This window comes from Rhinatrema bivittatum, chromosome 2 (genome assembly GCF_901001135.1).
Source record: "Rhinatrema bivittatum chromosome 2, aRhiBiv1.1, whole genome shotgun sequence".
In the NCBI taxonomy this organism is placed as follows: domain Eukaryota; kingdom Metazoa; phylum Chordata; class Amphibia; order Gymnophiona; family Rhinatrematidae; genus Rhinatrema; species Rhinatrema bivittatum.
Window position 1 is genome coordinate 574,706,788 of NC_042616.1, and position 26,908 is coordinate 574,733,695.

A 26,908-nucleotide genomic window follows, 5' to 3' on the forward strand; every position below is an offset into this window, starting at 1 on the left:
ATCTTAAAAAATGGTGCGGGTCATCCATTGCTCCTACCATGTGACAGGAGCCAACCAATCGCACCAATAGCCCCTGTCACATGGTAAGGGCAAAGGGCCATCGGCGCCATTTTGATTACTGGCAGTCAATGGCCCAAGAGCGGGAGATCACTCCCGGGACCCCCGCTGGACCACCAGGGACTTTCGGCAAGTCTTGAGGGTTGGGAGGGTGGGGGCTTGCAATTAATTAAATTTAAAGGGTTGGGGTGGGTTTGGGTTTTTTTATGTGCCCTTTCTCCGCCCCCCCCCCCCCCCCCAAAAAAAAAAACCCGATGATAAAACCACACAAAATTTTGTGGGTTTTCCTATCGTTTCGTCGGCCCCCCGAACCGCAACAAAATAGGAAATATCATCTCTAAGTCCTATTTCATTGCAAACGAATGCACATCTCTAGTGCACACTAACTGTAGTCTAACTAACTAACTACATGTTAGCACTAATGGGACCTAGTGTGCACTAACTCCAAAATTAAGAAAACTAGTTAGTGTACACTAACGGGACTTAGTTCACACTCCAAAATCAAACAGATACTGACCTGACACGAAAACGTCACAAAAAAAAAAAAATCAGTGCACATCCCTACTGTATGTGCACGCAAAGATTATTTTCTTTCGGTTATATTGACTACTGGTAGTGGTGTACATATTTGTATTTTTTTCACTTTAAATTGTATAGTTCATGGTAATGCCCACCATGGATAGTAATACAATTTTTAGGGCTAAATTTTCAAAATGCTACACTTGAAAAAATTAGCATATATGCATGTAAATAGAATGTACTCATGACATTATATTTTAGAAACATCAAACATACATGTGCAAATAAAGGTTTGAAGTGGGGGGCAAACATTTTATGTGCATGAGTTGCTTTTTTAAAAAAGAGACTTTTAGATTTTGTAGCTTAATCGCATAATTTTACACCTGCTGATTATCTTGCATAAGTGATTTCAAACATGTTTTTTGTGTATTATTGGCTGGGTTGGTAGTCTGGCTGAACTGGGTGACTTTAAGCTGATGAACCAAGAGGGTCTTGATGACCTGGAGAAGGACTGGACAAACTCCTGGAGAAGGAGTTAATTTTCTTTATCTGTGCAAGTTTAAAAAAAAAAATGCAGACTCAGGGGAGGGGAGGGGGGAGAAATAGCCAAGTGGTTAGAGCAGTAAACTGTGAAGCAGGAGACCAGGGTTTGAGTCCTGCTGTCGCTCCTTGTGACCTTGGGCAAGTCATTTTACCCTCCATTGCCTCAGGTATAAAAAAACTTAGATTGTAAGCCCTCTGAAGATAGAGAAATACCTACAGTACCTGAATGTAAACCAGTGTGATATCTCAATTGAGATAAAAAATGTCAGTATATAAATAACATAAATACTTAATTTTTCACATAAAATATTCGCAGGTATAATTTTAAAATAGTTAAAGTACATGTGTTTATTGCATCATGTACACATTCAGTGGCTCAGTGCCAGTTACCCAAATAAGTTCTGACTTATCCGGCTAAATAACTTAACTGTATAAGTCTAAAGAATCGCAACTTAGCTGGCTAAGTTTTAAATATTTACCTCCTAATGTGTTAGTTCATATCTGTACATATGCGCAAATGTTGCAGTGTAGATTTATGCATATTTGATAACCTGCACATATGATAAATATGCATTATAAAACACGAATGTAGATCAGTGCCTGTCCATATACATGTATATATACTTCTGTGCGCAGGTGTTTGAAAAAAAATCATCTTTTTCTGCAGTGGCAGATTGTCAGTAAACTGTAGTAGATTTTGCCCCAGAATACACATCCGTAACCACTGGTTTAGTTTTCCTTTCCTTATTATTGTAGCTTTATGTTTGGAGCATGCGTATTATACTTCATATTTCCTGGAATTATTTTTCCTTGAACATTTATCAGGTTGCCCAACCATTAGTGAAATAATTCCCACCTGTTTTAGTGGCTCTTTTTACATTAGCTGAAACCACAGTGAAAGTGTACGAAACAAAAGCAAACAAAGGTTAGATTCCAGGATTGTATGAGCTAGTAATTACAAAATCTTAGTAGTAAAATAAACTCTAATATATGTGCAGATAGAGCAGGGGTGGGCAATTCCAGTCCTCGAGGGCCACAAACCTGTCGAGGTTTTAGGATATCCTAATGAATATGCATGACATAGATTTGCATACAACTGAGGCAGAGTGCATGCATATCTCTCTCATGCATATTCATTAGGGATATCCTGAAAACCAGACTGGTTTGTGGCCCTCGAGGACCGGAAGTGCCCACCCCTGAGATAGAGCATATTGAGGGAAGAAAATTTAAAAGGACAGTGGGGAAATCAGGAGCTTGAGTTTTGATTCCATTTTGTGAGCTCTGTTAAGTCTCTTTTTCTTGGATCTTTTTCTAGTTTCAGCTTTTCTCAGACAGATTTTACCCTCAGTTTACATAATCCATTATTGTCAACACAATCCACCACAATATAATGGGAGGCTAAGAGCTCCAGAGAAGATAAAACATTACAGAAAGCCAGCAGCACTAGAGAAATGCAGAAGAATAATATTTTTATGGGCATAGTTAACGTTGCGGATAAATATTTGCATCATACATCAAACAGATATGACAAAAATGAATTTCCCTTGAAAAAGACAACAATGTTGAAATGTGACCATGCCGAGCCATTAAATATAACTGTTTGCAGTGCTCATTATAGGATCAGACTTTTGGTAATAGATTTCCTTAAAACCATGGTTTGTGGCTGCTGCTGGGCAAATCAAGGTTGCTATGAATGATGATTTCAACCAGTCCTAAGCAATATCATGGCATTACTACCAAGTTTGAAAAATTAGGGTTAGTTGACAATGGAGCATTAATGATCCCTTTTCATTATTATCAGCATTAAGTTAAAGCATTTTTCTAGTGGGAGAATAATTGTATTGAGCTAGCATTGTAGAGAATGGGTCAGGCTTAGTAATGCAAGCGAATAGTCGCAGCCACTATTTCGTCAGGGACTTTAATATGCTTTCTGTAGAGAACACACAAAAATTATTTTATGTTAAAAAAAATAAAGGAGTAATTGAACTTAACGCTCAGTAGAAAGTCAGTCTTTGTTACAGACAGAGTGCTTTTCATGTTGGTGTTTAATATCAGTTTTGTGCAATGTTGGCTTCTGATTGCTATTTTCCTCCTTGTTTTGTGTATCTGAAGCACATTGTCCAATCCTTTGATGTGAACCTACTATCTTGGTCCAATACCTGGACTTCTTTTCTTTTTCCTAGTTATTGAACATTTAACTTTTCAATTTTCCCTTTACATTGTAACTCGGAGTTTTATTCTGGGTGATTTTTTGTAATTTTCAAAAAAAAGTCAGATTTGTAGATGGTAAACACTGATTTATTTCTTTTGGTGTTCTGAGTGAAGAGCTTTGGGATACATAAGCATAGATCCTTCTTTAAGGAGTATATTTTGAGTTCCTGACTACATAGTTTATACAGTAGGGATGTGCTTTCATTTTCTAACTAAGGGGGATCCAAAATTGCCCCTTATTAGTGTAGCATCAGTGTCTCAGCAGACACTGCATTTAGTGAGTGATGTCATAGTAGAATAGGTGTATTTAGAAGAAGTTTGACATTCCCCAGTGGAAGGTGTCACGAGTTTAAACAAAACTCCTATGCTCTCGTGTTTCATGGTTTTTTTCACAGTGTCTTTCTGGTGAAGAGCAATGCTGGAGGGTGGTCTCTCCAAGGGCAGAGGACAACCAATCCTGCCTCCTATCATGGGACGGTGGCTGGGGCCAAGGGTTGGGATTCCCAGGCCTTCAGGATTAGAGAGGTCTTTTCTGGGGTTCAAAAGGGATTCCTGGGATATTCTGAAGATTACGAAAAATTCTCTGAAAAGAGGGAAGTTAAACTCCATACTGCTTATTCTGTCTGAGAAGTATTTCTTCGGAGAAAGATATGCAGCAGAGAGGATCGCCTTTTGTGGGAGTCAAAGGGAAAATTGACTCACAGGGGAAAGTCCAAGTAGTTGCTGACTGTGAAAAGGAATCAGTGAGAAGCAGGGCTGGTGGAAGCACTAGACAGCCACCTAGAGTGCTACAGGTTTGGGAGCAGCCACCTAGTACTTCTACTGGCCGTACACCGATGTCAACTGTAGGCACCGGAATAATCTCAGTACTCTTGGCTGCTGGCAGGATTTGGTAATTGAACATTCTCTTTCCCACTTCCTTCTGCACCCCACCACCTCTGTGACTGGAAGTTATGTTGCTTGGGCCACGGGATGGGAAGAAAGAGATCCAATTGCAGCAGCACTAAGGAGCAGGAAGGGCATAGGCCTCGCGGGCCTGAAGAAAGGATTCCGTAGGTGGAGGAATATCAGCCAAAGAGAGCAGTGATAGAAGAGGAGTATTGAGCAGGAGCAAGATCAGCTGCCCAGGTGACCTAAGAGCCAATTTAAGCAGATGGGGACATGTTGGCTGGACCCTCGCAGCAGTGGCAGGAAAGGAGGAGCACTGAGAAGTAGTAGTGTCAGCTGGGCCTGCTTGGCTGCAAACAAGAGGGAGAGAGGAAACATTGATGGGACCATGGGGTCTGCCCAAGGAAGCTGCTTAAGTGTTCCAAGAGGGAGAGAGTATAACATGTTTGAGAGAGAGAGCAAGCATGCATGTGTGTGTGTGTGTTAAAGCATCTATGTGTGAAAGATCATGAAGAGTGTGTGTATGTGACAGAGAGCGCATAAGTGTGTGTGACTGAATATGTGTGTATGAGTGTGTGACAGAGAGAGCACTAGTGTGTGTGTGTGTGTGAGTGTGTATGAGAGAGAGAGGGGAGAAAGTTTATGCTCTTCACCCCACACTTCACCAGGTATGGAGAGCTGGGGATTTTTTAAATCCTTATTCCTCATCCCCCCTGCTAGACCAGTCTTCATCTTAGGGATTTACTCCTCCGCAGCTGGTGTAGACAGAGAATATGCTTCCACGCTGTTTGTTGTGATGTCACTTCTCCTATAAAGGATGCGTCCTGGAGGCAGCCCCCAGTAGTTCTCTGTCTCACAGCAGGTACAGACTAGTACTGTTCAATATCTCAAGTTTTGGAGTTGCTGCCTGAAAGATCCTTCCTTGACTTGGGGCAGTACTAGTTGGCCTTTCCCCGATAGCCGCAATTTCCCAGGTCAAGTACTGGCTGCTCCCTGGTGAGATACCTGGCTGCCCTAGTAGGGGACTTCCCCATCCCCGTAGGGAGACGGGAACTACAAGCACCAAGAACCTCACCTTGACTCTGCCTTCTTTCCTCTCTTCTCCGGCGGTAAGTGAAAAAAAATAATAAGAAAAAGGTATCAGAAAGGCGAAATCGCTACTGCGCATGCAAGTGTTGGGAGGGGCCTGCTAGGCAGCTAGAGAGTCAGTAGCGAGCAGAAGTAGGCACGGTTATATATGTGTAAATCAGTGCTTCAGCATTTCTGTTTTGCCGGCAAGCCTAAGCACAGAAAGGTATGTTAAGAGGCAGGAGATGCCCTGCCTGTGGGACTAAGAGAATCCCTATGGTGGAGGGTTCCTTCTGCCCTCTCTGCATTTTCCATCCACCTATGGAAGATCCTGGCCCCCTCCTCTCCCCTCCCCCGGCGGAGGAATCACTTGGTGAAGCTTCTACAAGTGAGGATGATGTGGGACAGGATAAAGTAAATATTCTGCAGCTAAGTGGTATCCCAGGTGACCTGGAACTCTCAAGGCCACCCTCAACTTCTTCATCAGAGAGGAAACACAGGAAGCCCAGGGACCGTCAGGTGTTTTCTCAACAAAATTTATCTTGCTAATGCATCAGGTTTTCCAGGCCATGCAAAGCAACCAAGGAGACCCTGGCCCTTCTGGGGATGCAGGATAAGAGTCTCTTCAGAAAAAGGCTAGAATTTCACAAGCCCAAGGTACTCCTTGAGGACATTGGATTCCAGAGAAAGCTCCACCATGCTGGACTTGTATTCCTCAGAAGAACAGGCATGGTCCTCGAATGAGGAAATGGACACAGCAGTTTTGTACCTTTTTTCGAAGAGAAGAATTGCCAGCTTTGGTTACAAATACCCTGATGGCCCTTATGCCTACAGATCCTAGGAAGGAGGATCACTCAGAAGGGAATCTCATCTTCCTGCAGAGGAGAAAGCTTCAGAAAACCTTCCTTCTACATCCAACTCTAAGAGATGCGGATATGGCAGAGTGGGAATCCCCCCATTGAAGGGAACCAAAATCCTTGGCAAGGTCTATCCCCTGCTGCAGATATGAGAGATTCTCTCCTTAGGTTCCCCAAGATCAGTGCTCTGGTATCAGCTGTTACCCACAGGAGCATCATTCTGATAGAAGGAGGTTTTGGCCCTAAAAGACCAATAGGATAGGAAGATAGAAAACTTGCTAAGACAATCCTTCACTATTAATGCTTGGGCCTCGCAAGCCACCATGTATGGGGGCTCTGTGGCCCGAGCAGTGGTGCATTGGGTCCAGCAACTGCCAGACTCAGAGGAGTCGGCTAGGACTGAATCAGGGTTAGCCTTCCTAGCAGATGCCCTCTATGATCTCTTCAGGATAGGCTCCCGGAAGTAGCTATTAGAAGATTAATGTGGCCCAGAATTGGGCTGCAGATGAAGTCTTGAAAACTCGATTGGTCAAATTGCCTTTCAAAAGGGGATTGCTCTTTGGGGAGGAACTAGACAAACTAATGAAAAGCCTCAAAGGTTTCCAGAGGATAGGCCAAAACCCAGCTCCAGGAATTTGAGATGTCAGCACCTCAGGTTTTACTGAAGGCATATGTTTGTTGACTCTAGCTACCAGCAGGCAAGGAAATCTAGGTTGCAGCACTTTCAGGGAGCCAAGCATTCTAGAATTGATTTCCGAATGATGGCAGCCTCTAGCCACCGATCCCAGTGACTGTCAGGTGGTCCTCCCAAGAATAGTTTCTGTAGGAGGGCGCCTACAGATATTCTACACATCACCTCAGACCGCTGGGTACTTGAAGTGATCCACACAGGGTATGCTCCCGAATTAGTCAAGGTGGTACCTGCTCATCTCCAGACAAGTTATAAGGGTTACAAGCAGTTTGCCCCATGCCAGCTAAGGAATTGGCATGGCAACATATTCTATTTTGTGGTACCCAAGAAGGATGGCTCCTTCCGCCCTATAATAGACGTCAAGGAGGTCAACAAGTGCCTAAGGGTTCCTCATTTCTGCATAGAAACCCTGTGCTCAGTTATAGCAGCAGTAATAAAAGGGGAGTTTCTCTCATCCTTAGCATCTCGATAAGGGGATCTCACCAGAAGTTTCTACATTTCTGTGTTCTGGGCAAGCACTACCAGTTTTGAGCCCTTCCCTTTGGCATTGCAATTATATCGAGAATCTTCACCAAGGGGGTAGCAGCAATATTGTGCAAGCAGGGAATTCTGGTTCATCCCTACCTGCACAACTGGCTTATTTCGGCCAAGTCTGCCCAGGAAAACACCCAAGCCATTGCCACCATAGTACATCTGGCTGGATGACAAACTATGTGAAAAGCAGTCTCAAGCCCACACTGTTCTTGGAGTTTCTGGGAGCACTCTTCAACACAGAGTCAGGGTGGGTGTTTCTCACCCGCAAAAGGTGAGACAATCTAATTTCCAACATGAAGAATTTTCAAGCCTAGTCTTCTCACAGTTCCCTAGACTACCTACAACTTCTAGGTAGTCTCAGGCACTATAGATTAGAGGCTATAGATTTGGTCTTGTGGGCCTCATGCAAGAAGCTCCTCTAGCCAGATGGGTACCAACTTCAATGAGCTATGGCCAGCAACTGCCTCTATAGCCACAAATAAGGGACAGCCTTAACTGGTGGATGCACTCTCCCAACCTTGCAAAGGCGGAAAGTTTAGTCATGCCAGAATGGATCATCTTGACCACAGATGCCAGCAGTATAAGTAGGGGAGCCCACTGCCAGGGCCAAACACCCCAAGGGCAGTAGTACCAGCAGGAGAAAACCTGGCATATAAACAGGTTGGAAGTGTGGGTCATCAGGTTGGACCTCAAAACATTCCTTCTCTTAATAAAGAATAAGTCAGTCAGAATTCTTTCAGACAATGCCATGGTGGTGGCCTATGTAAACCACTAGGGGGGGCTCATAGTCAGTTTCTAGCTTGCTAGACAATAGTGATATGCATCTGGGCAGAACTGAATCTAGAGAGCCTGACGGCGGCTCACATTGCAGGCACATGCAACACCCAGGGGGACTTCCTAAACAGGAAAAAGTTAGATCGAGGAAAATAGGAACTGAGCCAAGAAGCCTTCCTAATGATCATGAACAAATGGGGACAGCCAGCGATGGACCTGATGGTGTCCCAACACACCAAGGCAAAAGATTTCTTCAGCCGAAGAAGTGAACCGGGCTCCAGTGGAATAGACATGTTGCTCATGCCCTGGCCAACCAGAGGCCTGTTGTATGTGTTTCCACCGTGGCCGATAATAGGGAAAATGTTAGAGAGAATAGAGAATCAAGCAACCTTGACTATTCTAGTAGCTCCCAACTGGCCAAGGAGAGCATAGTATGCAGACTTTCAAAGACTTCTTGTGGGACCTCCATTGCACCTCCCGGAGGGACGGGGCCTCCTTCGCCAGGGCTCCATATTCCTAGAAGACCCAGCCCCATTTTCTTACAGCTTAGCCCTTGAAAAGACATGCCTAATCAGGAAAGATTATTCCCCTTCAGTCATATCTACTATGCTGAAGGTTAGGAAGTGGTCAACATCTTTGACCTACATCTAAGTCTGGCACATATTTGAGTCCTGTCATGAAAACAGAACATTACCATGGAGAACAGAAGTAACCCACATCCTAGAATTTATCCTGCATGGGGTAGACAAAGGCCTATCTCTTAGCTCTCTGAGGGTACAGATAGCGGCCATCTCAGCATTTAAGGGTCCAGTCAAAGGCAACCACATAACAACACACCCAGATGTGGTACATTTCCTCAAAGGGGTAAAGCATCTCAAACAGCCTTTCTGCCCCTGGTCCCCCTATGGGACCTTAACTTGGTACTCAGGGCCTTGACAGAACCTCCCTTCAAGCCACTGAAACGGGAGTCACTTAAAGATCTCTCTTTTAAAGCAATTTTCTTGGTGGCTGTTTGCTCTGCGGTTCAGGCCCTCTCTTGCAGAGACCCATACTTAATCTTTTCCAAGGGGGTGGTGACCCTCCATCCAGTCCACTCCTTTCTACACAAAGTTCTGTCGCCCTTTCACCTCAGTCAGACAATTACTCTGCTGGCCTTTAGGAAGGGCAAAGCAGACAAGGGGGAGGAGAAGTTATATTCCCTGGACATCAGGCAGACATTACTATGGTACCTCAAGATCAAAAATCCATTCAAGAAATCTGACAGGCTATTTGTTCTGTTTGGCAGTCCATGTAGAGGAGGAGCAGCAACCACAGCAACCCTGGCCAGATGGATTAAGGAGGGAATATGCACAGTACATACCCTGAAAGGGAGAGAGGTACCACCAGGACTTCGGGCACAATCCACTAAGGTCCAAGCAACATCATGGGCAGAAGTATCAAGAGTACCCCCTTGAGGAGATTTGCAGGGTGGCCACCTAGGTCTTTCTGCATTCCTTCACCAACCATTATAGAGTAGATTTCTCGGCTAATTCAAATGCTTCCTTTGGAGCAAATGTAATAGGTTCTATACTCACGTCCTCCCACCCTAAGGAATAGTAGCTTTTGTATATCCCGATTGTGAAGACTGGTCTAGGAGGGTAATAAGGAATGCAAAATTTATTCTTATATGATGATTTGCTTTCCTTAATACTTTCTAGACCAATCTGGTTCCCACCCGGCGCAAGTGAAAGAAAGAAAGTAAAAGGGAATGCCAGAGAAGAGATAATAGGGGAGTAAGGAGTTCCTCCTGTCCCTGCGATATCCCCATCTCATTCCTCTGGCCCACCCCAGGGGACTGGCAGAACATTAGCTCCTACTGGCAGTTAGGGGTGAGCGTATCCTCCATCTTTTCTGTATTTCTGTTTTTCTTCTAAGCTTTCAGCTCTCAGCCCTTACAGGAGAAGGGGTGAAACATTTGGGGGGGAAAAAATATATATATATAATAAAAAAAATTCCTTCTATTTATTTATTTATTTATTTATTTATTTGTTTATTTATTTGCTTATTTTCTCTTTTTTTCTATACCGCCTATTATCAGTCTAGGTGGTTTACAAATTTTACATAACATAACATTTTAAAATAAATAAAATAAATACAAATACAAAAATAGTAAAAAACATACAACATAAATAATTATTTAATTTCTGAGAGAAGGGACATGTTTACCATTTTGTTATGTTTATGTTTGTTATCCTGCTAAATCCATTTTCCTAATAGGAGATGCACTGGTGTTTTAGGGCCTGGTGTAATATTTGCATTGTTGCCTTTTCAAAGATAGGAGAGTTCTGAGGATTGGAATAGCTACTACTGTGTTACTATCAATTGCCTGAAATGTGTTTGTGTTCCAATAATCTGGTATCACATTGAGAGTAATAAAACAACTCCTGTTGAAAGGGTAATGAGCAGGACCAGAAAATGTATGGTTAAACAGGGAACAGTGCCAGATTAAGGCTGCAGTAGTCAGTGGGACTGCATTGGACCCGGCCATTCCTGGGGGCCTCGAGCGGGCTGACTGGAAGTGATGGTGAGATATCGCTCCCAGTGCTCCGTACATTGCTTCTGCACATGTCACTGTTTTGCTGATATTTCTGCTCTGCCAGGGACTAAAAAATAAGAATGTTTTCTTTGCTATACCACCTCACTTATGCATTGTGGGACTTAAGAAAAAAACAAACTCCGTGTGTGTGTATGTATTGAGGGGGAGGGGGAAATGTGGATGGAGGCTTTCAAATGTGGTTTTGCATTGATCCTAGAATTTCTTGAAATGCTGATGACAAGCGAAATACCGAAATTGACAGTTATTGTATGAGTCAGTAGAATCCTGTCCCAAAATTTCACTTTTATCTCGTTTCAAAGAAACATTGGAAAATGAAAAACAGATCTCACAATTTTTCAACATTATTTTTCAATGTTTCATTTAAAATTTGAGGTGAGGTTTCTTCCGTGCCCCCCCCCCCAAATTAAAAAAAAATGTTTGCAACTTCTGGTTAGCAAAACCTTATATGATGCATGACAGAAAGTAAAAAATGAACTTTCAACATTTAAGGTAGGGCTTCCCAAACCTGTCCTGGGGACCCCACAGCCAATCGAGTTTTCAGGATATCCACAATGAATATGAATGAGATAAATGTGCATATCATGGAGACTCAGAACATGCAGATTTATCTCATGCGTATTTATTGAGGATGTTCTAAAAACCTGACAGGTTGTGGGGTTCCCAGGACAGGTTTGGGAAGCCCTGATTTAGAGGCTTTGAAGCTAAAATGTTAGTAGACTCTGTTGTTGTTTTGTAAAATGCAATTCATGGCAAAAGATCTGTGTTCGTGATAAAAATTAGAGTAACTTAAATGTGTTTGTCTCTCCTTCATGTGTAGGTTCAACGTGGGAAAAAGCATTTCGACAGATAGGTTTCGAAAGGTAGGCAATGAACTTACGTCTTTGCATATTTGTCCAGTTTGAAAATGTAAGGACTCAAGAAATGCATTATTGATTTTATTTGGCCTGATAGCATTCAGTTATTAATTAATGAAGCAAAACTAAATTTTAGGAAAAGAAATACAAACAGTACTGCCCAATGATTTGTTGTCTTGAGCAGCTGGCCAAAATATATGACAGAAACGTAAACTGCCCATGTGATAATTTTTAGTTGCAAAACACATTTCAATTAATGATAGAGCTATAATGAATGAAGCAAAAGCCTGAGCTTTCTTAGAATATAGTAGTTAACACTCCCACCCGCCCAAACGAAAGATTTCTGCAATTTCTCATGACTCTAGTGCAGGAGTAAGTAACTGCAGTCCTCCAGTGCCACCAGCAGGGCAGGTTTTCAGGATATCCACCGTGAATATGAATGAGAGAGATCTGCATGTACTGCTTCTGTTGTGTGCCAGTCTATCTCAAGCATATTCATGGTGGATATGCCGAAAACCAGGCCTGTCTGTGGCTTTGGAGGGACAGGAGTTGCCTACCCTTGCTGTAGAGCTTGCATAATGTGAAGCATAATCACAAGCTTCCGATTCCCCTCATGCATCACCACAGTATATATATACAGTATATTTGAAGTCTGTGATATGCTTTCTAGAGATGCCAGTAAATGAATTTAAAGCATCTGTGCACTCTAAATTGCTGAAAATATCAGCTGTCTTGTTTCTTTGCCTGATTACTTCCCCTTTTGGTTCCATTCCCTAGAATGTTTTTGCCATCACACGGTTGATTTATTGTTTTCTTACTCATTCTGGAATAAAAGACATGGAGCTTCCATTATGGAAATGCCTTCAACTCCCCTCATCCCTGCTGATTTTCAATTCTTTCTTCTCTGAATCCATTCCTCACTTCTTCGGTTTATATATGTGCGTTATTGTGCCTTCATTGCATGGCACTGTAAAGTGGTTCCAGGGATGATCCAGGAAACTAAAGACCAATGAGCCTGACGTTGGTGCCCGGCAAAATGTTAGGAGCTAATCTCCAAAACAAAATCATTGGCCACATAGATAGACATGGCTTAATGGGGAAGAGTCAAAGGGTTTTCACAGGGGGAAATCTTGCCTTACCAGTCTATTGGATGTTTTTGAAGGTATGAAGAAACATATAGATATAAGTGAGCCAATTGGTATATTGTATTTGGATTTTCAGAAAGCATTTGACAAAGACCTCCCCATGAGAGACTCTCAGGCAGGGCCAGTGCAAGGGTAATGGGTGCCCTAGGCGACTTCTGCCTTGTGCCTGCCCCCCCCCCACTGCCCCGCCCCCCCCCCCCGTTCGCGCTGCCCTTGTCGGTCTCAGGCCCGACTCTTCCTACCTTGTTCATGCCGCCCACTCTATGCTTCTCAGTGCTGTGAGCAGCATGCGCCGCTCACGGCCCAAACAATCTCTATTCCTCTTTGCCATGAGCGGCTCCACTCGCATCATCACCCGGCTGCTCTTTGGAGTCCCCCCAAGGTTCAGCGCCATAGACAACTGCCTAAGTTCTCCTAATGGATGTGCCGGCGCTGCTCTCCGGAAATTAAAAGTCATGGAATTGGAGGCAGTAACCTATTGTGGATTGGTGGCTGGTTAAAACATCAACAGAGGGTAGGATTAAACCATCATTTCTAAATGGATAAAAGTCATTAGTGGAGTAATAGAGGGATCTGTACTGGGACCTGTGCTGTTTAACACATTTATAAATGATCTAGGAAAGGAAACCATAAGTGAGGCGATCAAATTTGCAGATGTCACAAACTTATTCAAAGTTGTTAAAACCGCATCTGATTGTTAGGAACTACAGAAAGGACCTTGTTAAGACTAAGAGACTGGGCATCTGAATGGCAGATGAAATTTAATGTGGAAAAGTGCAAAGTGATGAACATGGGGAAAAATAATCCCAAATACAGGTACACAATGCAGGGTTCTGCATTGGGGAATCACTATCCAGCAAAAGGACCTTGGAATCCTTGACAATACTTTGAAATCATTGGGTCAGTGTATGGTGGCTGTCAAAAAAAAAAAGCAAATAGAATGCTAGGAATGATCCAAAAAAAGAATAGAGAATAAAAAAGAAAATATGATATTGCTACTGTATCAATCCATGATGCGACCACGCCTTGAATATTGTGTGCAGTTCTGGTTGCCCCCATCTCAAAAAATACTCAGTGGAACTAATAAAGGTACAGAGTAGAGCAACAAAAATGATAAAGGGGATGAAACGACTCCCCTATAATGAGAGGCTACACAGATTAGGGCTCGTCAGCATGGACAAAATACAGCTGAGAGGGGACATGAAAGAAGTTTATAAAATTGTGAGGGGAGTGGAATAGGTACAGTAAATAATGGAATGGTTATTTACCCTTTCAAATAATACTAAAACAACATGAAACTAACAAGCAGGCACTATCAAGCTGTGGAATCTGTTGCCAGAGGACATGGTCACGGTGACTAGTAAGCGGGGTTTAAAAGAGGTTCAGACAAGTTCCTGGAGGAAAAGTCCAAAAACATTATTAGGCAGGTTGACTACAGAAAGCCATTGAAAGTCTACTCACTGGGAGTAAGTAACAAGAAATAGATCTAATTTTTGTGATCTGCCAGGTCCTTGTGATTCAGATTGGCCAGTATGGCATTTCTTATGTCCTTATGCAGCTTGACAGAGAACTGCCCCATCCTAATTTAGCTTGATAGATGAAGGCAGGCTTGCTTCTTCCAAAATGTTTATTAACAAGTAATCAGAACTGGAAAAATGTACAACTTACTGGATGATGAAATGAAACTGAACATAATAGTTTGAGAGACTCTGAGCTGTTATAATTGTTATGAATACTACTTGGAGTAGACCTGCTGGACTATTGGGTATAGAGCAATGGAGAGACAGGCAGATGAGACTGGGCTGCAGGACTTTGAGCTCTTGCTTCTGTGTAAAAAATACTGTTCCTTCCCCCTCCCCCAATAAGGTAAAATCACCATAGTACTCTGGCTCCTGCCTCAGATCCATCCAACCAATCAGGAATCAGGATAGAAGTTTCTATGATAGGGACATCAATATAATATTAAAGCAGTTTAGCTGCTACCAGCAGGTGGCAGTATAATATAGAAACACAGTGAGAACAGCGTCTAAGTTAAAAAATATTGGAAAAAGAGAACAGCAATACAGCATAAATTAGTGTTAGGACAGGACAGTCCTTGCCTGGTTGCTGTAGGATATCACCATTTTAACCTTATATTAACTCAAACTACATCACAGTCATATGCACTGGAGTTCTTGAGACATGAGAAGCACCATTCAGTGACAAAAGCTTTTCTGATCCCCTGACAGTAAAGGGATTTCACTTCCAAAGGGAGCTGCCCTTAAAAATGTTTCTTTGTTTATGCCCAGGATTTTGTCAGTGCATGATTCTAACTGCATACACTGACAGGAGATTCATTTTGCTTGTGACAGTTCACTAACTGTGCATGGCTTTGTACAAAGATGCTAATGGTGGCAACTGTCTGTCACACTATAAAGTGTCCAGCAAAGAAAAGTGCACAGTGTAGCTGAGATGGGCTTGGACTTGTATGAGCATTGACCATTTTGAGAAAGGTTTGAAAAGCTGCGTCCCAACTTGATAACTTACATGCAAGTCTGGTAGAAAGTGCAGTCATGTATGGATGAATCCATTTCAGTTCAGGGTCCACAAGCTCAAGAGAGTCTCTGAAATTTGACACTTTATCATCATGTTTCAAGAGGAATTCTGGCCCTGTTAGCCAAGATGTCTGTGTATCTGGTTAGTTGTGGGGATTGAACCTGTAGCATGATCTACAGGATTCTGGCTGGTGGATACCTAGTGCCTTTAGTCTGGGAGTGTTGATCTCCTGTTTCATTCAGTTCTGTTGCTTGCATATATGTAAAACCTTCTGGTTGGGTTTTACTTATAACCCAGTATTATTTTACTACCAATGCATATCTGGACTGTGTCAGGTTGAATATCTGTTTTGCGTATTACTTTTAATTCAGCTGTCTCTATTGCCAACATTGCTCCACAAAATTCAAGTCTTGCAATAGTGTGGTTAGGCTGAGGTGCTAACTTAACCTTGCCAAGGATAAACCCTACATGTGGATCGCCTTCTGTGTCTGTTACCTTTAAATAGGCTATGGCTTTTACTGAGACATCTGAAAAGATATACTTTTGTTTATGTTGAGTTGCAGAGAGAGTGAGAGAGATAGAGATGTACATAAGTGTTGAATTGCTCCAGGACTTGCAGAGAGATCTTCCAGATGATCCATTCCTGTTGCTTTTCTAGGTGTTACAGGGTGTGCCATTCTTTCATTTCTGAAGAAAATTCTCTTAATAAAGATTTTCCCTATATGGTAATTGGAGCTACAAAATCTAAGTGGCTCATGCAGGCTGTTTACTGTTGACAGAATGCCATGCTGAGAATACAGCTTTTCTTGCATTCATACCTGTAATGCAAAAGTATCCTTTTCTAGGTGCCAGCTTAGACCAAGGCTACGCTGAATTGGTTGCATGACAGTTTAGGTCTTTCAGGTCCTTGGCATTGTCCTCTGAAGAACATGCTTTCATTACCTTGTTACTGTTGATTTTACTTAGTTTTTATTTATCTCTTAGTTTTTATTTATTTTATATTTATTAATCACCCACCTAAGCAGTGTACTTGAAAATTGAAAAGTACATAAAAACTAACAGTTAAAAACATAATTATGCAACAAAATAAAATTCTGCATAATAATAAAACACAAATGCAAAAAATACTAAATTACATACAATAATAAAACAATAAATATGAAAAATACAAAAGCCAAACAACTAAAATAAATTTGGTAGTTATTTTGAGGAACCTTAAGTTAGCAACATTGCTTGTGGACTTTTTAGCAAGTCAATGGCTTTTTGCTCTGTGGGCAGAGATTTTAATCCATCATCCACATAAGTCTCATTCTACAAACTGTCTGAAATCTGTGCCATATTCCATTTTTCCTTCCTATGCTGGCCTTTTAAGCCCAAAGGTGACTACTGCAGGTGATGGATTATTACCTAGGATATGCACTCTCATTATGTACTCGGCAATCTTATTGCTGATGTCATTGTTTCAGTGCAACAGGAATCTTAGGTAATTTCTGTTGTCTTCTTGAACAGTGAAACAGTAGAAAATTTGCTAGATGTCAACTGTTATGGCAACAAACTCCATTCCAAAATGGATCAGCACTCCTAAGAGGCTGTTTAAGACTGACCCTGTGAGAGGCACATCATTCAAAGAAATGCCCTGAAACTGAACACTTGAGTCAAATAGAATTCTGTTTTGACTTGATTTTTGTGGGTGGTATATGCCAAAGGTTGGAAGGTACCAGCATCCTTCACCCTTTTTCAGTACTGGTACTGGCTTTAGATGGCCATTGTCAGATATGTTTTTCATGAAATTCAGAAAATTACACTTAGGGGTAGATTTTCAAAGGGTTGCGCGTGTAAGATATGTGCGCAACCCCCGAAACCTGCCTCCCCCTGCGCACGCCGAGCCCTGGGACACGCATAAGTCCCGGGGCTTGCAAAAGGGGGCGTGCCGGGGGCGGGACCGAGGCCTCCAGTACTGCCGCCGTGCCGGGGGATGGAGAGCCGGCGCGCGCAAGTTACGCCTACCCGGAGGCAGGCGTAACTTCTTCGATAAAGGTTAGGAGGGGGATTTAGGTAGGGCTGGGGGGTGGGTTAAATAGGGGAAGGGAGGGGAAGGTGAGGGAAGGTGGGGGGAGGCGGAAGGAAAGTTCCCTCCGAGGTGCACCCCCTTGCCGTGCCGATCCTGGATTTTCTAACATGCGCGCGGCAGCGCGCACATGTTATAAAATTGGGCATAGATTTGTTTGCGCTGGGTTGCGCGAACAAATCTGCACCCACGCGTACCTTTAAAGATTTGTCCCTATGTGTCTGGCTTTTTCTCCATGGTCCACCAGAGTAAAGCAAGTCTGGAGAGAGCCTGTCTCTGTTAGTAAAATAGTGAATGATGGCAGTAAAGACCAAAATAGCCCATCCCTTCTGCCCGTTTGAGATTCATCCTTTTTTGGTAGATGTGAATATAAAATTCCCAAATGTAACCCAACACCAGCTCGGGGGGGGGGGGGGGGGATTGTTGGTGTTGAGTTGCATTTGGGAATTTTATACTCACATCTTCCAACGCTCTTCTCATATCTGTCCAGCATGTCCACAATCCTTCAGAGTCATGGCCCTCTCCATGCTTTCTTGGAATCCTGATGCACTTGTGGCATGGCTGTTTGGGGGCGTAACTGCCGTTATTCAGGTTACCCCAATGTGCTTCATTTCCATCCTCTTGCCACTATGAATCCTCTGTGCTTATGCCAGAAATTTCCCAATTCCGCTACCATTTTTCTCTCCACCACCTCCTAAGAAGAGCATCCCAGGCATCCACTACCCTTTCTGTGAGAAAACGTTTTCCTGACAATATTGATTCTTTCCCCTCAGAGCTTCACACCATGACCTGCAGTTCTACATCTTCCCTTCTGTTGAAAAAGGCTTGCCTATTGTACACCATTAATACCTTTCAGGTATTTAAATGTCTCCGTCATATCTCTCCTGCCTCTCCTCTCCTTCACGGTCATCTTACACAATGTTTGGCACAGTCCCCACACCATTTTGATTGCCTTTCTTTGAACCACCTCTTGCCTCTCTTTATCCTTTTTGAGATATGGCCTGCAGAGTTGAGCACAGTATTCCAGGTGAGGCCTCGCCAATGATCTGCACACAGGCAGCATCACCTCTTTTTTTTATTTTTTTCTCCTGCTGATTGTCTTTCCCTGCACACCCAAGCATCCTCCAGGCACTGGCCACTAGGGATGTGCAGAGCAAAAGTTTATGTTCATAAGTCCATAAGTCGAAAGGGGGTCCCATTTGCGGTCAATATGGACATATGGAGAATTCCATAAGTTGAGTCTATGTCCATACGTGCAAATAAAAATTTAAACCCCTCACCCTCCTTAATCCCCCCCCCAAGACTTACCAAAACTCCCTGGTGGTACAGCAGGGAGTCAGGACGCCATTTCTGAACTCCTTTGCGAGGAGCACGTGACGTCGGCGTCACGTCGGAGTGACGCGGCGTCACGTGATTCCCCGCGCGATCGCTCCAGGACCCTCGTTGCACCCAAAAGGAACTTTTGGCCAGCTTGGGGGGGTCAGGAGGCCCCCCCAAGCTGGCCAAAAGTTCCTTTTGGGTGCAACGAGGGTCCCCAGGAGCGATCGCGCGGGGAATCACGTGACGCCGCAGTCACTCCGACGTGACTGCCGACTGTCACGTGCTCCTCGCAAAGGAGTTCAGAAATGGCGTCCTGACTCCCTGCTGTACCACCAGGGAGTTTTGGTAAGTCTTGGGGGGGGGATTAAGGAGGGTGAGGGGTTTAAATTTTTATTTAGGATCAACAATCGCGATTTCCAACTTATTCAACATAGCTATGTTGAATAAGTTGGAAATCCGATCGTTTTCGCCTCATCACTTTTTTAAGTTAAAAAAAAAAAAAAAGTTGCGTTTTACATTTAAGTTCAAAACGAATGCACACCCCTACTGGCCATTACTTTATTACTATTTTGCTACCTTGAGATCACCAGACACTGTTACCCTGAGGTCTCTCTCCTGGTCAGTGCACATCAGCTCTTCATCTCCCAACGTGTAGCACTCCCTCTGATTTCTGCGCCCCTAATGCAAGACTCTGCTCTTTTTGGTATTGAAATATTAACTGGCAATTAAGCTTTTTTTAGATCACTTCTCATTAGGAAGATGAAATCGGGATGATTGAAATGGAAGTGAAACTAATTGAACCCTTCTTTAGTTGTTATTTTCAGGAATTCACTGTCTTCTGTGGAAAAAAAAAAGTGTTGTTATCCACTGTAGTTGAGTAATGTACTCTCAAGACCTTTATCACAGTTCTCTAAAATGATGATGTTCAGTTAGGTCTGGGAAGCGTGACTTGACATTCCCTGGGGGATGTTTTCCTGTGAGAAACCCCATCCTTTGTTTTTCCCTTAAGATAGCTTATTAGGGCTAACTTAGGTGTGGTCCTTTAAAGTAGACTGGCATCCTAGTCACTGTAAGAAGAGAGGAATCTGGGAAAGGTTTTGGTTTAAACAGATCTGCATTTCCAGGGGATAGTCTAGGGAAGTTGCTATAAGAGGGGGCTAATAGCGCAATGCGACTGTTGCTTTATAACAAGTACTGACATCTCACACACAGACACACACACACACACCCACACACACACAGGTCAGATGGTTGGTTACAAAGGGTCAGGGATCCTTCTGTGCTGGTGAAATCTTATGCAAACTCATTCTTTTGTTTTCTGAAGTTATTGTGGTCAGCTATATTAGCTATATTAATTGTAGCATAATTTCTCTCATACTTATCATAGAAACATAGAAATGACGGCAGACCAATTAAAGCTCTGATCTTTTTTCATCTATGGTCAAACTGTGCCTGCTGGGTCTTCACTGGAGGTGGGGAAGAGGGAAAGAGGGCAGAGTGCTGGTTCAAAGTGTGACGGTTACAGCAGCCCATGCTATGGTGTCTCCTGAGAGGACCCTCCCCTGTATATTGTCTAGCTGTTGCAATTTGCATTGCCTGCATCCTGCATAATTTCTTCAACTGAAGCTCAATGTACATTAGAGTATGTGGCAGTAAATTTGCATACATGCTATTCTTAGATTTGCATCAACATTTAGACTGAGTAGAGTTTTCTAGAATTAGGACATTTATAAATACAATAGAATAAATAAGCAATTAACTGAAGTGGGTGACATGGAAAGGAAAGCAATATAAAATGTAATTCCCTATAAAATTGCTCCAAATAAGATAAACTATTTGGGTATATATGTATCAGTGGATCTTCAAAACTGTATGAATTAAATTAGATTATCTTAAGGTTAGGAGGAGTTAGCTCAGATGTGGACAAACTATGGCCTGCAAGCCATTTCCTACCCATGGGTCCTTTTGTTTTCTTTCCAGTTATTGACAAAATTTTGATTGCATGAATAGCGTTGCCAGCCCATCAATGCCCTCAAATGCCTGACACTGCACACACCTCAGCTTCACATAAAAAGTGGAAGTTTGGGCCTTTATAAATGACATTTCAGGGAGGACCACGGAACCACGGCATCCTTGTTTCCCCGCTCTCTCCATTCTCCTGCCACCATGGAGCTCCACTGCCCCTGTTGACGCTTCAAGCAGCAAAAATAAAAACCCAGGCCACCAGAAAATGCTGCTGCCATTGCAAGGACACTAAGGGGGTGATTTTCCAAAGCGATCGCAAGCGAAAAGGGGCAGCATCAAGACTGGAACAGTAGGAGTCAGGGCGGCACTGGGGCGGACGCCGCAAAGACATGGCGGACAGTGAAAAGGTAAGAAATCTTTTCGCTGCCTATTTCGTACCCAATAGCACCGACTTTTATGATGGCACTATTGGGTGCCCCCTGCTTTGCCCCCCCCACCTGTACCGCACAATTCACGCCGCCGCGTTGTCTTAGACAATCTAGGCCTAAGAAAGTCAGTTAGATTTTCTTTATTTTGTAGTAAGGGGAAAATATGTAGCTTTTTTTTTTTTTAACAGATATTGCAATGCCCCAGTTTTTTATTATTATAATATTTGCCCTGGAAGTACATAATTCCCCTGTGCTGCATAAAAAAAGGAGGCCTTGCGATGCTTTGTTAAAGATAGATAAATAAATTAAAATTCTCCCTTTGCCGCTTCATTTCTGCTCAGCCTCTTTTTGGTAATATAATGCTCCTTCTTTCTCTTTCTCCAGGGGACGTCCCCCTACTCACCAACCAGAGTTCCAGGGGTATCTCCCTCTGGCCCCAGATGCAAGCGAGAGCCACTAATGTAGCTGTGTGTGTGTGTGTGGGGGGGGGGGGGTGGGGGTGGGGAAGCATGCCTAATCCTGAGCTGGAGTACCTGAAATACTAACTGGCTAGAGAGAATATAAAACCAAAGCTAATATATTCACACAACTACCAATCCAAGTTCCTCAAACATTTTTTAGAAATCGTATCTGAATATGTTTTGCATAAGAAAAAAGTAAAAGGCATAATAGGCCTTTCCACACGTCCAATTATATAATAGAGCAGCAGTTCCGAGAGAGCTGAATTTGTGTAGCCCTTGTCCCAGTCAACTCTTGGACATGTATTTATTTATTTATTTACTTACTTATTTATTTAGCACTTTTATATACCGATAGTCAAGTAACAAAGTTACCAATCATTTCGGTTTACATTCCAACAATAACCATGACTTGAGAATGCCTTACATTGAACCAGGATAATCAAACTTGGGTACAAAGAACTGGGTTTAACATATTGTATAGGAGGAAGAGACTAGACCGGTGAGCCTAATGCTAGCCGGGCGTACTGTAAGGAGATTAAGAATAGGGCACCGGGAATTGGTGCTACGATGGCGGATTTGCTAGAACGTAGGTACAAATAGCGGCATGGGGATTAGGTGTTAAGACGGCGGATTTGCTAGAGCATAGGACACAAATAGCGACTTGCTAAGGGCGGAGTCTATTATTGGTAGATTTGATAAGAGAGCTGAGTTAAGAAAAGGCTTGGTTGAAAAACCAGGTCTTGAGTCTTTTTTTGAAGGTGCTCGGGCATTGACATGAGGATTCACTGGGAGTATCACGGACCAGGCACAGTCCCATGACCCTATGTGGTTCCCACACAGGGCTGGAGGGCAGATTACTCTCTTCAAGGCCCTTAGGGTTTTCTCTCTCAGGGCTACTTCTGCACATCCGTCCAGCCGCTCCAAAAATCAAGAAACTGACCCCTAGGCTATTGTTCAAAAATAAAGTTCTGGAAACTTTGACAGAAGCTTTCTGTGCTGGGCTCCATCAGATGATGTTACCCATGTGTGAGAACTAACATCCTGCTGTCCTTGGAGGACACCTGTTACAGGTAAGCAACTCTGCTTTACTGTTACTGACGGCAGGTGAAAACCAAGTCCAAATGTGATACACTAATGGCCAATGTACCAAACATAAAACTCAGTCTCTTGTAGTTTCCCTGCAGTTGCTTCAAAATGCTGTAGCTCACTTGATTGTGTTCTGTCCAGTCCTTAAACCTATTACACCGGTTCTAAAATAATTGCACTAGCTTCCCGTAATCCTTCGCATGGAGTTTAAATTATTAACATTGGTCTACAAAGCTTTCCAATGGTCTCTCTTACTTAAAGCATCGCCTTCATAAATACATTCCTTTATGCTTGTTGCATTCTACTTAAAAGTTCCTATGGTAATAGGAAATGCATTTACAGTCCACTCACCTTAGAGCTATTTCAGTAGCAGAACCTATCACATGGAATGCTTTGCTACTTGAACTGCATCACTAATCCAGTTATAAGAGTTTTTTAAAGCATCTTATGTCTTGTTTATTCCAGCTGATATTTCATTAAGCCGCCTGCCTTGATTTTAATTATTTTATTTTGACTTATGTTTTATTAGTTTTACAGTATTTAGTATGTTTCATTGTTATTATGTATGTTATGTTGTACACTGCTTACAAAGGTTGTACTTTTATATGTGGTATATAAATATGGAATAATACATAATATTCTTGACAGGTAAACTGTATGGGGCAGGACCCTCATTCCTTCTGTCTTATTATTTTTATTTATTTTAAGTATTTTCATGCCGCTCCAGAACAAAAGTGCTGAACGGCTTACAAAATAAAACACCCATAATCAAATCAAAACATACAGAGGAGAACATACAGCAAGTCACAGCTCATGAAAGGTTTTGCATCTACCATCCTTAAATAATCTACTGCTCAATCACTGCCAGGAAATGCAAGCTGAAAAAGAAAAGTATTTGGCATTTATTTTAACTATTTAACACATGTAAAGTGTAAGGCCTCTGGTAAGGAGTTACACAACTCAGGGACAGCCACTGAAAAAGACCTCTCCCAGGTTTCAGAAAGCCTTGTAAAACATACAGAGGGGACATCCTAAATCCTCTTCATGAGTACCTCACCTTTTCAACTTGGCTTTCAAGGAACAAATAATGCACTTAACAATGGCTAGTTGATTCTCTACCATAGTTTATAGGCATCAGAGATAATTGACCCTTGTTATGATCTCTTGTTTTGTACTGTAAATGTTTTTATATAACCCATCCCGGACTTTGGAGTGTGAGGGATACAAGTGATTTTAAATAAACTAAATAAATGTGTAGGATGGAATTAATCCACAATAGAGCACCTGTGCTAATCATTTTATGGACTAGGTAGTCAATCTTGTACTGAACTCTTGCATTAACTGGAAGCCAATGCAGCTCTTGCAATGTTGGCATTATATGTTCTTTTCTATTAAATCTGGTTTTTAAATGGGCAGTGGAATTTTTGAGGATCTAACAAGCACATAACGCGTAAGACAGTAAACCAATGCTTAATATGTTGCAGTAGTCCAGATGTGGTAAAATGATCACCTGGACAACAGATCAAAAATCATTTTTGCTGAGCAGCTTTTTTAACGGTCTTAATAAATGAACTTTATAGTAACCAGCTTTGGTTGCAACAGTGTTATGAGTTGTGTAACTCCTTTCCAGAGGCCTTACACTTTACATGTGTTAAATAGTTAAAAAAAAATGCCAAATACTTTTCTTTTTCAGCTTGCATTTCCTGGCAGTGATTGAGCAGTAGATTATTTAAGGATGGTAGATGCAAAACCTTTCATGAGCTCCGTATCCAAAATAATTCCTAAAACTTTTCACTTGTGCCATGACTGGAATCAGAACATTTTCAAACTTGTTCCAAATCTCAAGCTCAGATGAACCTCTGCTGATTCCTTTAGTCAGCAGGCAACTCTGTAGGGCAACTCTGTAGGGCCTTCCTTCAAGACCTGGGCCACCCCAGCCTCCTTCCTTGGGCAGGAGCACTTCTTTGACACAGCTCCCCTCCATGTGAGTGAGGGCTCTTTTTCTAGGAGAGTGTTGTTGGGATCTTTCCCTCCACAAGAAGAGATGATGACCTCTAGCACCTTCTTGTTTGGAAGGCACTCGCAACTCCCCCTGCATTCACGTGGGCCCAGGAATCTTATCAAAAAGAAGGCACCTTCCACTCGGGACTATCCAGACTCAGACACATCTTCCTACACTGACATCACCACTGGCAAACAGACTTGTGGAGGTCACTGCTGCCAAGCTAGTAAGGGACAACACTTTTAGTAAAGGGCAGATTTTTGGAGTCCCTTATATCATTGATGGTCTGAAGCAGCCAGGATGGATCAGAATGAGCTCAAAATCCATTTTCAATGCACAAACTGACAGGATCATTCATCAAAACACATTATGGCATTTTCGCAGGCTTAAGGGCCCTAACGCCTGTGATAACGCCACAACGCATGTGTTATTTTTCGCATCCTGCAATATGTATGGAAATTCCAAATATTTAGTCAAAGGGGAGGAGTTTGGGTGTGGCTTATGAAAATGAGGGTTGTTTAACGTTGCGTGTGAAAGCATAATGCACATTTTAACGCCAAAAATAACTGTATCTTTTTTCCTGGCGTTAAGCTGTGTTGTTAGATATAATTGCGATGGAGAAGGTACAGAGAAGGGCTACCAAAATGATAAGGGGAATGGAACAACTCCCCTATGAGGAAAGACTAAAGAGGTTAGGACTTTTCAGCTTGGAGAAGAGACGACTGAGGGGGGATATGATAAAGGTGATTAAAATCATGAGAGGTCTAGAACGGGTAGATGTGAATCGGTTATGTACTCTTTCGGATAATAGAAAGACTAGGGGGCAATCCATGACGTTAGCATGGGGCACATTTAAAACTAATCGGAGAAAGTTCTTTTTTACTCAACGCACAATTAAACTCTGGAATTTGTTGCCAGAGGATGTAGTTAGTGCAGTTAGTATAGCTGTGTTTAAAAAAGGATTGGATAAGTTCTTGGAGGAGAAGTCCATTACCTGCTATTAAGTTCACTTAGAGAATAGCCACTGCCATTAGCAATGGTTACATGGAATAGACTTAGTTTTTGGGTACTTGCCAGGTTCTTATGGCCTGGATTGGCCACTGTTGGAAACAGGATGCTGGGCTTGATGGACCCTTGGTCTGACCCAGTATGGCATTTTCTTATGTTCTTATGTTCTTCTTATGATATGCCCAAAATGGGATTTACAATGTTTTTCATAAATCCTGTTGGGTGGGGGGAGAGAGAAAGAGAGAGAGGGTCATATTGAAACTCGAGGTGAGGTTTTGGTAGTGGTCTAGGGTTATGGGGCCAGTTTTACATGCACAGGCAGAGGTACGTACAGCACAGTACACATCAGTGAAGATTTGATGTGATTTGGAATGAGGAAAGGCACACAAAGAAGAGATTTCTACAATGTTCTCTCGCCCTAGCTTGATAGTACCCAGGTAGAGTGTGAATAGTGGAGTGAAGGAATAGCTTAATGGTTAGAGCAGTGGTCTGCAAACCAGGGAAACCAGACATCAAATCCCACTGCCCCTCCTTGTGACCTTGGGCAAGTGACTTCACTCTCCATTGTCTCAGGTTCAATCTTTAATTGTGAGCCCACTTGGGACAGGGAAATACCTCCAGCACCTGAATGAAATCCACTTTGATGTGCTTGAAAAGCAGAATATAAATCAAATAAATAGTGGCTTGTGAAGAGCAATGTAAAGTTTTATATAATAATGAATGATATGGCTTTGATTAAAGATAATGAAGTTATACATTGATGATTGGAAAATATGGAAAATTATTCAAGGAGACTCAACATTTTCTTAATTTTCCAAAATCTCCCTTAATATCGCCATTAAACATGTTGAATATTTACTTGTAACACTGAAAGTTTCCTGAGTCTATTCCTCCTGTATTTAGAGTATTTTATCTTTTTATTTGTGAGAATGTAGAGCCAATATCAAATGTAACTTAAATTAATAAATAAATCTTCTTCTGATACTCTTGACCTTGCTAATTTTCTTCAAGAATCACAACTGGAAATTTCTGCCAGAGCAACTTTGTTAATTATTTTTGCATTGGAATCAAATAAGAATTGGACTATAAAAATATGCTTTCATATGAAAAATTATATTATTGGCCAAAACATTGCTTTATTTCCTGGTGTATCTAGGGCTACACTACAAAGATGTAAGTCTTTTTTGATGAAGAAACAAAGGGTGCCTGCCTTGGACACTACGTTTCTTTTTTTTTTTTTAATAAAAATGTCTTTGTATACAGTATGTCTAATAAAATAGGGGGACATTTTCTGTTTT

At 42.3% G+C, this 26,908-nt stretch overlaps 1 protein-coding gene across 1 annotated transcript in view; it reads left to right on the top strand.

The window, feature by feature from the left end:
• The window catches only part of PIEZO2 (piezo type mechanosensitive ion channel component 2), a 1,301,103-nt gene that overhangs the window by 403,339 nt on the left and 870,856 nt on the right, over nt 1-26,908 (top strand). The window contains exon 4 of the mRNA XM_029587157.1: nt 11,556-11,598. Coding sequence (XP_029443017.1) covers nt 11,556-11,598 — 43 coding nt within the window. The remainder of the gene's footprint in view (nt 1-11,555; nt 11,599-26,908) is intronic.